Source organism: Lonchura striata, chromosome 4 (genome assembly GCF_050655825.1).
Source record: "Lonchura striata isolate lonStrDom1 chromosome 4, ASM5065582v1, whole genome shotgun sequence".
Classification (NCBI taxonomy): Eukaryota; Metazoa; Chordata; class Aves; order Passeriformes; family Estrildidae; genus Lonchura; species Lonchura striata.
The window spans coordinates 63,073,063-63,089,911 of record NC_140706.1 but is presented as its reverse complement, the minus strand read 5'-3'; the positions used below and the strand labels follow the sequence as shown (position 1 = coordinate 63,089,911).

Genomic DNA, 16,849 nt, shown 5'->3' with positions numbered 1-16,849 from the left:
TTCACTCGCCACTGTCCATGTGAATTGCAGAGGTTGGCTGTTCCTAAATGAAAAGTCATTTTCAATGATGAAGTATTATGTTATGGAAAACAAATATGTCCTCGAGGACAATTATTTTGTATTTTTTCTTTAAATCAAAACAACTGAAAATAAACTGGTTAGTCTCTGAATGGAATTTCTTCTTCACAATTTCCAAATGGTTTATAAGAAGTGGGCATTGTGTTTTGTGCTACCTCTAAATTAAGAAAAGCAACATGTCATGTATGTCCCATGTATTTTCTAAGTGAAAATGAGGCAAAGCCCTCTTTCACACTGATTCTAGCTTTTTCTTTCTAAAATATTATAACTTCTGTATTTTAAAGTCTAACTTACAGATACAAACCACTCAGTCCTTTATTTCTATGTAATTCTTTTTTTAAAGCAGGATAAATTTATTCAAGAATAAAATCAAGCCTGAAACAGGTTTGTTTTGGCATTGCATTGTTCCCCTGCTCATATCACATAACTCCCACGTAATTAGTGGTGTTACACCTGCTGAGCATCAGAAGGCTCTTGACCTTACTTACTTTACAAGCAAAGTAGCACTGCGGCTCTAAGGAAATGAAGGTATGTGTTTGGATTTTTTTGGTTTGAGGTTTTGTTTTATCTTATTTTGACTTGTATATTATTAAAAGAAAATTATAAATGAATAGAAGGAATTCAGCAAAGATTAGGCTTTAACATGCAATTTAAAGGCCTCTACAGCAAAATATAACCTGCTTTAGGAGCTTACAGTATTGTTGTGGTTATGGGAGCCAGAGAGACCACACAACATTGGGGTTTCATGCAGCAGAGAGAGCTTCCATGGCATGCACAGCTCTTACATACCCTGTTCAAAAGACTCTGTGTTTGAACCGGACTGGCTATGAATGCTAACCACCCAGTTCACCTGGCCAATAGCTACCTGCTAACGTTCACCATCAGGGGCTGGCTGGCATCTCCTTTCTGTAGCTAAACCCCTCTTCCTTTCAGGCTCACAGACCAGCTGTTTTGCCATCATAGTTTTTCCTTTCTGTTTCAAAATATAAACCCTGTGTTTATCATCCCTCTGTGGGACCCTTTGCAAGAGGGACAACAAGCACGGTACAAGGAGAATGAAATTCTTCACTAAGTTCCACAAGCCTAATCTTTCTAATTATTGGTGTGTCCCATCAAAATTTTTACTGTTACATCCAGGAGATATCAAAGGCACAGTTTTACTGGCATGCTGCAGACTAATTACTTAAAACTTACACCTTACAACTTGAATGCTGGTTACAAACAAACCAGTTTAAAAACGATCAGAGGTAACATTTAAAACCATCAGAGGTAGCATTTCTTTTTGCTAGTTATGTCCTTAAAATATTCAACTCTTGAGGTCCAGGTGAAGTCACACATGAGTTGTCATTCTAAAGGTCTCAAATTTCCACCTGGCTGGATCCAAAGGGTTGTCTGGTTACTGTTCTATGCTGAGGGCCCTGTCTTAGGCTGGAAATGGGTGTGTGTATTCTGTTCCTATCTGTGGTGCAGTTGTAGTTTTCTTTGTCTCTTCCACAACCAATCCTCCCTCCAGGAAATATCTTCTGTTAATGGGCCATTGAGTGTAACTTCGTGACTCATACAATTACATCATCCCATTGGGAGATACTCTGCCCAGGGGGAGGGGCCAAGCATTCCTACCTGGATATAATTGGAGATTTGAAACTCCACAGGCAGCTTTTTCCCAATGGATTCCCAGAGGAGCAACTATCTTTGCCACTGGATTCCCAGAGGAAGACCAGGCCCATCTACATCCCTTCCAGACCTTCAGAGAAAACTCCACCCTTCTAATGACTTCTACAGGATCACTGGTTCAACAGAACCACATCTGTCTCTGCAGGAGCACTGCAGCCACCATTTCAATTGGACTGCTACCAACACCCTGACCCACAGTCTGTCAGGTGGTAATCTGACTCTGTCAGTGTTGTTTTGTATTACTGCATCATTTATTTATTTATTTACTTATTTTTCTTCCCTAATAAAGAACTGTTGTTCCTATTCCCATATCTTTGCCTGAGAGCCCCTTAATTTCAAAATAATAACAATTTGGAGGGAGGGGGCTTACATTTTCCATTTCAGGGGAGGCTCCTGCCTTCCTTAGCAGACACCTGTCCTTTCAAACCAAGATAGGGCTGTCAGGGAGGCATTGCTGGCGGTGTTCCTGAGCAGAGAGAAAAGCAGGTTGCACATACTGAACAGGTCCCCATCAAATACCAGCATCTGTGGAAATATATGCATATCTGCTCCCCCAAGTGATAAGGTCCCAAAGGGCCTTCCCATTTGTTAGTAATTAGGTCCCATACCAATACCTTAGGTTTAGGTAACTGGATGTCACTAGAGGACTGTAATGACAAGAAAATATTTAAGATGACAGGGTTTTTTGGGAATTTTGCAATATTGTTAGAGGGTTTAAAGTATACAGAGCTTCGGCCACTCTACTCTGCAGGGCCTCACCACACATTCCCCCCTCTGTTTTTCAAAGGCACACTTTATTTGTGTCAGCACATCTGGTTGTGGTGGGTTGGTCATAGCAGGCTACGATTTTGTAAATAGTTTGTGCTGCTGAGATTGATACAGAGTAAAATTTTGTTGATCAGTTTTACTGATAAAAATTCAGTGGATTATGGTATCTTGGACAATTCTCTAAGAAGCCCTAAGTTTATGAATGTTGGCTGTCATGCTGGGGTATAATAGGTTCTTAAACAGGATCATTTAAAAGGTTTCAATGCTCGTGCAGGCCTTTACCTGGTGAGCACTAGTCAATTAAAATGCATATTTGTAGGTGTTTTGAATTTGATTTTTTACCTTTGCATCTCTGCTTTTAGGCAGTGAAACAGAAAATGAAGAAAGAGCACAGCACTGAGCAATCAGACTGGTAATTTTTTTAGTCTTTGATTCTCATTCCACTGCATAATACAATTTGGATGTGTTTACATCAAGGCAAATAAGCTCTCTTTGCTGTGATAGCTGAACAGGTTATCAGTATTCACCTCTGTTTTCAGTCTTAACAACTATAACATGAACATAATGTAACATTAAATTCAGAAGAGTATTTAGCATCTAACTATGTACCTTTTCTCATTATGAACAGCAAAACAACACATCTGAGAAAACAATAAGCATTACTGAACAAAAATGCTTACAGCTGCTTAAATGCTTACCATCTCCCAGGGTCAGCTATAGCTGGGAAGCCTCTTTTCTTAGCAAGGACTTGGAAAGCTTTTCCTGGGAAAGTCTTCCAATTTTATGTCGAAAAGGAGTTCAGCTTTTGTGAGACTTAATTTACGAGTCAAGGTAACTTGATTTAATTTTTAGTACAGAAGCACCTGGGTTTGATGGTATAATCCCCAAGCAGCCATGGCTAGGGCTTGGCAAGAGCTTTAAGCCTTGACTGAGTGAGTTTCCCTAAAAAACCTTTATTAACATTTACTGAAAAAGTTCCTCAACATAAACAACTTATGAATAATCAAAGTAATGTACAGAAGTAACATAAAATAATACTTTATGGCTGGATCCCTGTTTGTGCCAGGCATGGAGTTTTTAGCCCAGTAAAAATACACATTTAAGAGACAAGGTCATGTTCAGATTTTGATTTCAGTTTTGTCAGATGTTCCCAAGTTTTGCAAATGCATCATCAGTACGCTTAACATCCCTCTTTGGAATTTGTAGTTGACATGATCTCACACCAATTTTACAAGGGCACTATTAAAAACCCTTTAGCTTATTTTAAAGTTGATATATATTAAAATTAGTTGGCAGAATTAAACACCAGAACCTCCAGAAGTTATTTTTGTACATAGCCAAATACTGCAGGTGGCTGCTTGGGACCTCCCCAGGATGGTGGCTCTTGGTGCAGACATGGTTGGTTCAGTGATTTCAGGGATAACACAGTGGTCTTGCTTAATCATTACAATTTGGGGCTAGGTAAGTAATAGGTAATTTGCCCTGTATAGTTATGCAAAACAATTTTAGTGGTATGCTATTTGTAAAGCACCATTCAAAACATTCTTGTTGTACTGGTATAACAATTTATGATGCTTTCTGTTTCTACAGCCGCTTTCTCAAAAGCCTCAGAGGAGCTTCTCTGGGTCTTTGAAATACCTGCTTTGGAGGAAGTCTATGCCCAAAATTCATGGGGCCTCTGGGCCAGTCACAATAGAGTGTTTCTTCCACTTATTTCCAGTCGGGCTCACATCAGCTTCTACCAAAGTAAAATCCTGTGATCCCCCTGTCACACCAGCAATAGACACTTGTTCTGCCCCTACATGTTTTGATAGGATTAATGTGCATTGTGCACCATTGTCAACCAAAACCTCATATTTTTGTGGTTCTGATGTGCCAGGTCTACGAATCCACACACTCTAAAATACACGGTTTTTCCTAGCCTCTACATGTCCAGAGGCAGGGCCCCTGTAAGTCTGGTTATCATCCTTCCTTGGCCATATGCCTGGGAGGCTCCTTTAAGTGCATCGGACATGTCATCATCATCTTCATCATCTTCATCATCTTCATAATTATGCCTGGCTGTTGCCGTGCAAAGCCGGACCGGGCGGGCGCCAGCGGACGCGCGGGAGGAGGGATGGAGAGGCGGCTGCCGCTTTCCCCGGAGCTCTGCGGGCTCAGTCCCATGCAGGGACAGACGGATGGCAGACACGGGACTCGGCTGCAGACACGTACTTATCGTGGGTGCGTGCTTCCCGAGACAACCGGGGCATCGGCAGGGTACGCGATATATCCCCCGAAGTGGGGGACGGGGGGAACGGAACCGCGGCCAATGAGGATAGGACGGGGAGGAGAAAACCCCCTGGGAAAGCAGGAGCCGCCCTGGGAACGGGGCCGGGGATGGGAAAGGCGAGGGGGAGTGGGAAGGCAGGGTCGCAGCACAGAGGGGACTGCTGGGGGCGGGAGGAGAAGGAATGGGGGGGAAAGAAGAAAAATTACAACTCCCACACCTGGCAGTTTGGCTAGGGGCAACCGGAGCTGCTTTTTTTGGTGGAACTTCCTGAGTCTTGCTGTCTTTCATTTCAAGCACCTGTCATGCCAGAACAGCAGTAGATTTTCCATCTTATCTCCTCATGTTTTCTCCATATTTATGCAAGAAGAACCACAGCTCAGTTTGTGGGGTGCACCTTCTCTTCCCATCTGGGTGACGTCTGTGTTTGGAACCAGAACCTCTGATCTATACTGCTGAGATTTGGAGAAGGTCCTCTTTAATCTCTTCTCTGAGTTTCTTGTGAGTCTCCTCTGTCTTGTCTTCTAATTTATGCAGATGCCTTTCCACAGCTGTGATTCTGGCATGGGCTGAGCCATGCACAGCATCTGCATATGCTCGGAGCTTCTTAGCCATACTAAACAGAGTCTTCTCTTTGTCATTCCACTTCATTATTGCTAAAGCAGAAGCGTATTCTTGTGGCCCAAGTCATAGAAGTTTTCACCACATCATGGATGTATATAGTACCTAATCTGGATTTACAGTGTTTAGGTCTTCCAAGATGACAATCTCTGCTACTGCCATTTCTCTCAAGTGTTGAATCTCTTGTTCTGTGGATTTCTATTGGTTTGTTGCATATAGAGATCATCTGCACATGGATATATCTTTGTGCCAAAATTCCCAGAACCCATGCCCAGAGGCTGTGAGGGTTAGCCCCCCTCAGCATTCCTTGGTCAATGACAGAATCATGTGACAGGAATCCCAAATGCCTTACTTCACTACCATCCAGAACTGTAGCCTCTCCTGCAGCATCCCAAAGATGGACCAACCAACTAATTATGGATTCATCAGATTGTTGAGTGTAATCCTTTCTTAGGCCATAAAAGTCCTTCAAGGAAAATGACTCAATAGTGACTTCTGGTTTTGTGTCAGTAATTGGTTTTGAGGGTCTTAGAGGTATCCTGGAACTTCTCTTTCAGGTATTTCTCCACCTCAGCTGGGTTCTGAATTTGTTCACGTGGAAAGTCCCAGACTATAGGGTCAGAAAATTCCTTCAGGATTTGGCCCATATCCTCCCATTTCCTACACCACTCAGGATTTTCCACACCTGGGTCTACTCCTGGGTCAGGGGTCTCATCAGCTCCTCTGGACATCTCAGCCCTCATTCTAGACAAACTGCAGACCATATAATGGAAGCTTACCAGATTAAACACCAGGAAAGCGGTCTCTTTAACATTCAGGGGAAACTGAACATTCTCAAAAAGTGACTTAACAGATTCAAAGGAGAAGAAGGAAAGGAGAGGCTGGAAAGCCTCATCCCCTTCTCCTCCTCTAACAAACTGGGTGCAATTACTAATAAATGCCCCAAAACATGCTACTGGAAATAAGGACGAAGGGTAGGATGAAGAAACTATAAGCCATACATATCTTGAATGAACTCCAGTACCTTTATGAACTCCTATAAATCACTATCACCAAGCCCAGTAAAATGGCTATTCTAATCTGTGCCCCTCTACTGTAAAAGCTATGTGTTAGGGACAATACTGGAGCTATTTCTGAATAAGAAAATAAGATTAGCAACCAGAAAGGTATTAAAACCTCAGAAAAGCCTAAGGACCAGAAATACATGAAGGCTTCCACTCAGAGAGACATCCTGAATTCAAGCAACATGGCTACTAAGTGCTTTATTCCAATACAGAAAAAGTACAACCAAAATGCAATCAGTACAGGTTTTTCCTACTTTCTCACGCCTCATGTTGGGCAACAATAATTGTATTTGTCCTGGTTTAGGGCAAATTGGAGAGAAAACCTTTAAAGAGGTTCCTTTAGAACGCAGATGTAATCAGCTGCTCCCCTAGCTGGTTTGGGAAAAAATATTTCCTTGGAGAAAAGTGGAAGAAAAGCCTGTTTCTTTAACAGGCAAAGCGTTCACCAGCACAAAAAAGGAACAATATTAAACAATAGAACCTCTTGCTGCTCTGAAGCGATGACAAACTCAGCAAGTGCCCTTGGTGGGCTGTAGCTCAGCTCACCCAGTTTGTTATCAGTCCCTCTGGCGCTGGAAATGCCGCAGCCCAGGCGCTGGGCCACAGATGTGAGCTGCCACTGCTCTTCTGGCTGTTCGTCCAGAGCAGGCTTGAACAGTTCCAACAAAAAGAAAAACCACAGTCCAGGGGAACTTCTCTGCCTCAGCTAAAAACTAACTAAAAGCAAAGCCCTCTCCTGCTGTCTGTCTGTGCTACAGACAACACAGTCCAGGAGCAGGATGCAGGGGAGCAAGTGCAGTTTCTGATAAGTAACTCTGCACTTTTCTCCCTCGCTTTGCTCCTGGAACTAGTCTTAAAAATGCAAAACTTAATATCCAGTATAAGCGAAACAGAGGACTAAGGATACAAGCATCATAAAGTCATCCCAAAACATGGGCTGCAAAAAAACTGTCATTGAGGGCTAAAATTCCCATCCAGTGTTTTCAGTCCAACAAGGCAATTTTTGGGAAGTGTTGGAAGTATTTAATCTTTTCCTCCCAATACCCCACCCTTTTCTTGACATGCTCTTTTCTTCCATTTATTGCATAACTGTCATCATCTATCTTCCATCATCCACTATTAATGAGATTTTAGCTCCATGTCTTTGATATATTTTTGATACAATTTACATGCTAGATTATTAAAACAGTTTTATTTTCTAATGTGCAAACACTGTATACTGTAATTTCTAGCAGCAACATGAATGACAGCTATATTGTTAATAAATGACAATGTTTTTCCCCATATAATTTGAGTCTTGTTTTTAAAGGCTAACAAAAGACCTAAAAGTGATACATCTAACCTTATAAAGAGCAGACATCTGAATTTTTTTTGTTGTTAATATAAACTAGGAGCAAAATCTGTAACTGACAACATCAAAGAGTATGCCTTATTACATATCTGGCAGGTGTGTGGTAAAAGCTCAATTTTGCTATGGTATGTCCTTTACTACAAAGCCACAGCTCATTTAAATTTACACCTCAGTAGTGGCCACTTACATAAGAGGCTGCTGGTAGCACCATCTATTATTAGTAATGCCTGAAATGTTTCTGGAAAGAAAGAATCACTAATGTTTCCATGCTTCAGGGCACAGGACTGGTATTTTTAGGGCTACCTTTAATCTCAGGGAGATGTTTGTGACATCCTTGAGTAAAGTAACTGTTATTTTCCTGGAAAACTCAAATCGTGTGTAACTTGTAAAAGTCAGTCAGATTCCAGAACCTAAAGACCCCTGAAAGATTTAATTTCCATAGGAAAGGAAGCTGATGCCCTAAAAATGCAGAGGGAAGAAATATTCTGTTCAAATTATAAGGAAGAGAAACCAGAGCAGTATAGCAATGGGTGGCAACATGCATAACGCAGAAGCTGAAGACTGGAAATGAGAGTTGGTGAAGCAGGAGATGCAGAGAGTGCCAAAGGAGCAGTAGATGTAGATAGTCAGATGGAAACTGAGATGTAGCAGAGGTACTTTTGCACACAGATGGAGGTGAGGAGCAGATGTGTGTGACTGAACTGCCTGTCACAGGGGCTAGGCTCTTGTCAGAAGGGAGATCCTTAAATCAGACCCTTGCAACGTACAGGCACAAGGGACCCAATACAGAGTGAACAAAACCATCATCCTAGAGCCCCTTACAGCAAGTGGCTTTTCATTGCAGAAAATCTCCTTGACAATGTAGGGATTTCTTTCTCTCTGTAATGAAAATGTAGTGCCTCCTCTTCAGCTAAAGCTCTTCCGTTTATTTCTGTGAAATGCCAAAGAACGGCGTAACGGTTGGAGCCCATTGTTTGTAAAGAAGACCAATTCTGTTCAAAACTTCAGTCTGGATCAAGGCAGTCCCGATGCTTCGTGAGCAGGGTCTGACAGCGCATCCCGTACTGCCAGGGGACAACAAAAACTGGATTTGACCGGCTCCAAACCCATGCGGCCCGTGAGCCGGCGGGCAGAACTGGGGGGCCGGCGTTTCGGCACTGCGCTGGCAGGACGCCGCCCGGGATCGGCGCCGCACGCCCGGGTCTCCGCAGCTGGCCACACACGGCCGCGGGGCAGCAGATCCGCTGCCGGGACAGGCACCTGCTCCCACACGGCGGAGGGGCAGCGACACGCTGGTGCGCTCAGCCTTGCTCCGTGCCTCCTGAGCGCGGGCTCCTCTGCTCGGGACGAGGCACCGGGAGCGGGGAAGGGCGAGGCGCCGCTCCCACACGGGCACGCTCCGCGCCCCGCGCCGCTCCCGGGCGAGCCCCGCGCAGGCGCGGAGCGGCCGCGCATGCCCGCAGCGCCCCCGCGCGCCCGGCGGCGGCGGCGGCGGCGGCGGCGGCGGCGGGGCGGGGGGGGGCCGGGCCGGGCAGGTCGCGCGCTGCTCCCCCGCCCCTCCCGCGCGGGGCGGCCTCGGCCCGGCCCCGGCCCGGCTCTGCCCGGGCGGCGCCGCCGCTTCCTGCTCCCGGCCCGGGCGGGCGGCAGACGCGGCCTCCGGGCGCACGGCCACGGTAAGGGCGCGGTGTGGGCTCCCGCTGCCGCCGCCGCGGCGGGCGGGCGCTGACAGGCGGCAGCTGCCCTGCCGGCGGGCGCGGGGCCGGCTCGGCTCGGGGGAGGCCGCCGGGGTGCGTGGGATGGCCTGGAGGTGGCGGGGCCGGGGGCCGCTCGGGCGGCGCCTCCCACCCACCGCGGGAGCTGCACTTTCGGTTTGGCGCGGGGCGCGGCGGAGGAGCCGGGGCCGTCCCGCTGCCCCGGCCCCGCTGCCCGCGGGCTCCGCGCCCGCCGGAGCGGTGGCACGGGAGCCCGGCGCTGTCACGGTGAACAGCCCGAGGCAGCGTGGCCCCGGACCGGGCTGGCAGCGGCACGGCGGCTGGGGCAGCGCCAAGGGGCAGCGCCTTGTTTACACAGGGCATTGGGAGAACATGGCAGCCCGGGTGTGCTGGACACTCGCTGTCATGCGTGATCGCTCCTGCCGTGCCTCGTCCCTGCATCGCTGTGCGCCCTGCGCTGCTCGCTCCGCAGATAAACGGCAGACTTCTGGCGATAAACTGGCGTACTTTTCATTATACCGTGACTGTAAAGCGTGAGCCCAGTTCGTGTTTATCTGTTGCCTTGGATGTGTTCCCTCTTGTCTCTCCCCACTTGAATAATTCAGTTTTTCTTTATGCCTGCTCCCCCGCTTATGGCTGTTCACTGTTACCTTTCTTGTGACTTTTCTTTTGTAATTTAACTTATTTAGCAAAGGCAGCACAACCTTACTGCAAGTTTAAAAACAGGTTCTGGGTCTAGTCCTTATTGCTTTTACTTCTATCACTCCATCTTTTATAGTGGACAGGATTAGTTGTTTTCAGAAAGGTGCTGGAAAAAGGATGGATCTTTTGCATGGTGCTATACTCTTAATCTCTCAGGTTTCAGTAGTATCTGTTTCAGAAGATGCCTGAAGTTTAGACTGTTACACCATCTTTATGTTCAATAGTCTCATAAGCAACTCATGGGCTTTACCATCATAAAGCTGTCTAACTTCAATCTTACTTAAATCTCTAGAATATACTACCAAAGATAATTATGGAATTTCTGCACACTGCTTCTTTTTAGAGTGTGTGTTGGGGGTTTGTGTTTTAAACCTGTACCCTCACTGTTTAATTTAATAGTCTCTGCTGCTTTATTATGTAGAGGGATGAATAATTCCTCCGTACTCTGGTTTGTGGGGGAGTGGAAATGATGTTAAGGACCAACAATCAATTCACTGGAAAGAGAGGTACAAGTTATGGGAAAGTATGCAAGACTTCTGTCAGAGGGAAGAGAAGGTTCCAAGATATCTTTAAATAGAGAGGAGTGGGAAGAGAGGCTACTAATAGGATGAGATGCAGGAAGGTCCAGAAGAAAAGCCTGCTGAAGCCACAAAGCTTTTTGCAGAACCTTAATAGTTTCTAGGTGATTATAAGCTTACATGTTTTGGAGCTCGTCAGCTTTAGCTGTTGAGGTTTCAGAGCAAACTTTGGATGTTCAGCTTATCAAATTATATCTGTATGGAAGGAAGTCTTCTAGTGTTTTACTGGATTTGATGCATCATTAATTTAATCCAGCGTAATAGTTTCTGTGCATTCAGAAATAAATTTGCTGCTTTTTTGTATGAAAACTTATGAAGTATGATGTGGCTAGGACTACTTTGCCCATACCTTATTTTGGTTTGTGTTTTATAAATTTTAGTGCTTGGTCTAAATTGTGAAGTAGTGTAAACTGCATGGATTGCATGCTCCCCTGACCTACCTCGTGGATGCAAAGATTTACTTTGTATCCTAATTTTGGTATAACATGTGCAACAAACTTTAGCAAGAAGCTTCGGAGTTTTTTATGCTCAGACAGAAAAGTTTTTCAGTAACTTAATTTTTCAATTCTTAAGACTTGCTGAATTTCAGAAAAAGAAAGCCAATTTGCTGTTTGTTCTGCACGTGCCAGTGTGAATCAGATAGCCAGAACTGTAAATATGATCTGGGAAAACATCTTTAAGAAGACTTTTCAGTCAACATGAAATGTTTCACAGGGTGTGCTGTGGTTTATATGTATTAGACTGATAGTGGCATTTACTGCTGTATTTGAGGTTCTGCCTATGAAAGAACATCTCCGTGCCCTTAGGAAGCCTTGTTGCTCTCAATGGGATTCTGCAGTGATCTTGGCTTGGTGTATTTCTGAAAATTAACTAACTTAATTTTTAAGCCAACTTTCTTAACTTTTTTTTTTTAAATTAAAGCAAAATAAAGCTGTTTTGGGAAAAAAAAAAAAAAAAAGCCGTGTGTGCGATGCTACTGCTAGCTGGAGTCCTGCACTTGCAGGTTGCATCTGTGTAGGTATCTGAATAAATCTCTCCTCAGGATTTAGGATGCGACCGGAATAAAAGGGGGATGTGTTCCAAGTACTCTTGTGGTTCTGAGTGCTGTAGGAGCAGCTGACTGGTCACTGCTGCCCACTTCTGTGTGTTTGTCTTGTTTTCATGTGTGGGCATCTTTTTTCAAGCGCTGTGTTTCGAGAGTTTTTTTGGCTAGTTTCTTTTATAGTTAAAATGACAGTGTGCTAAAGCTAGTTGCAGACCTGTATTTAGAGTTTTGTTCTGAAATCGCTTCTAAAGAACTTGAAGTCTCGCCGAGAAGAGATGACCTTCTCTACCATCCTTTCTACACCATTTTTCAATTGTTATCTTTTATTCTGTTGAGCTGCATGTTTGCTTCCCTGTTAATTTGATAGGTGATCATGCACAGGGGAATCAACTTAAGATACTGTTTTTACTGGGATGTGTTCATCACAGTTGTGATTTACTGTGGTTTTAAGCTTTCTGCCAGCAACATATGAGAACAGTTTGGATTTCTTGGAGGCACACACTTGGATACACTTGTACTATTCAATATGTGAACGAACTGGTGTTTTGCAGCCTTTATTGCAAGTGCTCTGCAGCCTCTGAAGACTTGCTCTAATTGGTTATTTTGACCAGTGTTTTGGTGTGGTCAGTAGTTAGAAACTTCTTGCTGTTGGGGCAAAGTATTCAAGATCCAGAATTTTTAGTTTGGTTGGGGTTAGGGTTACGTTGTTTTTTATTATTTGGTCATGGGAGTGTGTAGATTTATTTTTGTTTTCCCATGAGATATGTATAAAAATAACAGGATGTTTTTGTAATTGTAAAGCATTTTCCAAATGTTTCAGAACTAGTTTTTCTCTGAGTTTTCCATTACCAGGAAGAACAGGATTGGATGTCAGAATGGTAACATGATTTAGTGATTCCTTTTGGAAATGTTAAATTAATTTTTTCTCCTCTGATGTTATTCTGTATTTTGCTTTATTGTGAGCATCTATCCAGAGAGGAATTGAATTTGTCATGGGCATTTTTTTGTTTTTATTTTTAATCTTTCTGCAGGTTGTTCTGTAATTCAAACCTAGTTGTACTTTGTACTAGTCTGTGCTTGCTAATTGTATCACTGGGGACAGCCTAGTCTCTTACAAACCTGAATTGTCTTTTACTTTAAGAGTCTAATTGTCTTTTGGCCTTTTTGGCTAACTTAGTCTTGGGAAATGTGAATTTCTGAGCTGATTCCTGGAAGTGACCGGGCAGCATTTTCCTTTTACAGGAATCTAATGAGTTGGGACTTGCTAGAGAGAGGATGGGGAATAGATACAGCATCCTAATGAAATTTGAAGGAAAAACAAAAAGTCTTCCATAGAGACATACTCTTTAGGGAAAGGGAAGAAGGGGAATGCTGGTTCCTTGAGAAGGGGCTGTGTCTGTGAGAATCTCACATACATGTAGGTGCGTGGTTATGTTTGGGTGTCTGCTTTAACTTACAACTTCCAAACCAGACTGGGCTGAAACTCTTTTACTTTCTCATGTGCTGAAGAGTGGGCTTGTTGTTTTCTCTACCCTGGCAGAGTTTTGAAAACCTTGTTGACTGAATGTCAGTATGAAGTTCATATCCTGTTATATAAAGACTTTGAGTACCTTGATGGACTATTCCACATATTCAGTCTGAAGACACCATTTTTTTAATGAATGCTGAGATTTTGCATCTCACACATTCTTCTGTGTACTTTCTTTGCCCTGTAAGGTCCTTACTATGATATCTGTCCCAACTGAAAAATGAGGATTATAATTTATGTCACTGCATTGCCTTAATTTCATTTTTATAGGAAATCGGGGATTCATGTAGAGATAGATCAGCATAAAAGTAATTGAAACCTTTTGTAACCTAGGAGACAGAAATAACATGTTTTTGAGAGAACCTGATCTTGTAAACAGTATTGGGTGTTTTCAGTTGCTGAAATTTGGCAGTTACTTGGCCACCTGTGTGGGATTATAGTACGTAAAATAGAAATATACAGTCAGTCTAGTATTTGTTTGTTTATTTGCATTAACATTTATTATTGTTGATTGTTTGCATTAATATTCTGCATGAGAATGAAATTAACACTGTGATGTGCTTAAGCAGAGGTACTTTATGAAGCACCATATGTTCACGTACCTGTCTGAATTGCAGGAATAATGCTGATGTTTGAAACAGATTAGAACATATGTGTTTCCAAATTAAAATGCAGTTTAATTTCTTTGTATTTCCATATTGGGTTATGGCTCATTGGCATAATTGGTATTTCTATTCTGTATATAAATGGAAAACTGTAGAAGAAGAAAAGGTTTGCAATAAAATTTATTTTCTTTTTCTTCTGATTGATTTTTTTTTGCGTATTCATAAGCAATTGTTTTTCTACTTTACATATTTTTGAATTTAAAGACTTTTGGATAGGTAAGGAGTAGTCTTTTTGTTCTAAAAATCTGGAAGGTGACAGGTGTATATGGTTCCATGGGATGCCTGTTAAAGGCTTTTCAACCTGAGTCTTGTTTGGGGAGCAGAGGAGGTCTTAGGTTTCTTCTTCATCAAAAAGTGGTGCTAGCTTTGCAAGTGAAACAATGGAAAATAAAGTAGTAACATTGGGAGGGTTTGTGCTGTTACAAATTAAATATAGTTAGGTATGAGTCATGCTTCATCATGTAAAGTGAACTGCCTATGTGAGCAAAAAAAGCCATATTTTTTTTTCTAAATTGTGTATATTTCTTCTTTATTTTGCAATGTGTCTTGTGCTTATTCTTTGCTTAGTTTGCATGTGGCTGGGGAGATCAGCATTTGCAATTTTTGTTAGTGTAACCTTACCTGTAGGAAGCCCAGTTACCCTGCATGAAGCCAAACAAGCATTTCCCTAAATGTGCAACATTAGTTTAGTTTGAACCAGCTTCCTGCTATTGAGAAGCAAACTCATTGAGTTTGGCCATTGGAGTATTGATGATGATTTCTTTCCTCAATGCATATTAGGTGGTCCTGTTTTCTTGCAGACCTCAGTGATTGTTGTAGCCTTCTAATGGATGGATTTTATTTAAAAAATTCTGTCTTTTGTTATCAAGCACTGATCTCAGAGTTTGCTGATGCCCTATTTTGATGTATGCAAGAGATTTCATAAATATTGGAAGACTTTAGTATAAATTATGTGAATAACTTAAAATTATTTTCTGTTTCAGCAACCTCTGCCTAGCTGTTTAAGAGCAGTGGACTGTGAATTCAAGCCTTTGATATCCTGAGGTTATCAGCATTAGTATCTTCAAGAGAGATAACAGTTCTCAAAGAATCTTCGGGGGATGCACCATGACATCAGTAGTGATTGACAATGGAGGCCCCGCTCTGGAGTTTGACAGCAATGAAATAAAAAATCAAGAGGTTAGAAAAGTAGATAGCACTTATTTACTATCAAACGTTGAAACCTTTTATCTTACTTTGAAAGAAAATTTGCTGTAAACTTGCTGTGAAAATGAATGAAATGGATCTGAGATTATTGTGTAAGGAGGAAGAGTGCAGCCATTTTTCAAGTATCTTTTAGTAGAAGAATTTGTTGTCACAGCAGTGGAAGCAGGAAGTTTTGAAGTCTGCAGTACAACAGTAGACTGGGTTTACAAAATTATATTGCGTACTAAGCTTTCTTTAAAGATCTCAGATGTGAAGTATAGAACAAGTTGAGCAGAACAATCCACAGACCTCTTTTAAAGTTAGCCAGCACGGCATATTTTACTGTATTTTGCATTCTTATAATCAAATAATAAATATATTCTACTCTACTGTAGCTTTTAATAAAGGTAATCTGGCACAGTTCTACTTCTGCAACACTAACTGATTATATATGCTCTTACAGACATTTTGATCCTTAAATAAGTAGAGATGAGCATATAGGCTTTGAAGTAGTCAGTTCTTCTGTAGTAACTTACGTGTTTAACCCAAAACATGTGTCCAAAAGACACAGATCAGATGTAGGTACCTTGCAGTGCATAGTCAAAGCCTTTGTTACCTTTCATCAAGTAGAGGGAGGAGAAAGACTTCTCACAGCTGAGTAGCTGAGTATCTTCATTAGAAAGTGTGCTCTTTTCTAATATCTTAAACTGTCTGGTGCTTTAAATTTTCTTTAAACTCAGGAGAACTTTGAGATTTAGAAAGCCCCCTCTAATGGCTGATAATTATCTGTTATTCTTTTAATCTCTTGCTTTGGAAGAAAATTTCCTTTAAAAATATTTGAAATTATTATCATTATTTCATAAAGAATTTGAGAACATAAGAGGAAAATATTGACATAGAGTTGAATAGTGCAGTATTTAGAGCATTTTTTTTCTTTTCTTTCCTTTTTTTTTCCTTTCTATAGGAAAATGAGCCTGTCTCTGAATTCCCAGCTGTGGTTGTGGAGCCAGTTCCTAGTGCCAGACTAGAACAGGGTTATGCTGCTCAGGTCCTGGTTTATGATGATGAGACTTACCTGATGCAAGATGTAGCAGAGGAACAAGAAATTGAGACTGAAACTGTGGAAACAGGTAGACTTACTTAATTCTTTTCTTCCATGAGTTTTTTGTACTTTTAGAAATCCCCAAGGAATGTGTCTACCCACGGGATGGAGATCTTGACATGGGTTCATATCTCTTTCCTCTAAGCTTAGTTTTGCTTAGGCTTCATTGGTGACAGGATTACCTTGGCAGGTAAAAATGTCCCATTACATTCAGGATGCTGCATTGTAACACTGTGTCTCCTCCCTCATGAGCAGGCAGATCTTCAGTTATATCTTTGCTATGTACTTATGCAGACTTTACTAGACAACCAAACTTGGAGTTTTTAAAAATCAGCTGAGCCAGGAAGCTGGTTAGAATTTAGTTTTACATTGTGTGTGAGCCACACAACTGCAGAACAGCTGGAAATAGAGACTGCATGGCTCAAGTTACCCCATCTTCCATCTCTTGCCCCTGCCCTGCCTGTCTGTCCCTTCCTATCCTGCCTTTTTGGTGCAAGAGTTTATTAT

The 16,849-nt window shown here is 42.4% G+C and overlaps 1 protein-coding gene across 3 annotated transcripts in view; it reads left to right on the top strand.

The window, feature by feature from the left end:
- Positions 1-9,360: 9,360 nt before the first annotated feature.
- ELF2 (E74 like ETS transcription factor 2) overlaps positions 9,361-16,849 on the top strand; it is a 35,022-nt gene continuing 27,533 nt past the window's right edge. Inside the window, exons 1-3 of one of the 3 annotated variants that reach the window (XM_077783022.2) lie at positions 9,361-9,498; positions 15,039-15,234; positions 16,205-16,370. In XM_077783022.2, the coding sequence (XP_077639148.1) occupies positions 15,163-15,234; positions 16,205-16,370 (238 nt within the window). In that variant the 5' untranslated portion in view covers positions 9,361-9,498; positions 15,039-15,162. Of the gene's footprint in view, positions 9,499-9,721; positions 10,071-15,038; positions 15,235-16,204; positions 16,371-16,849 lie in introns of those variants that run through there. The other 2 variants (XM_085578206.1, XM_077783023.2) reach the window with 2 other exon arrangements.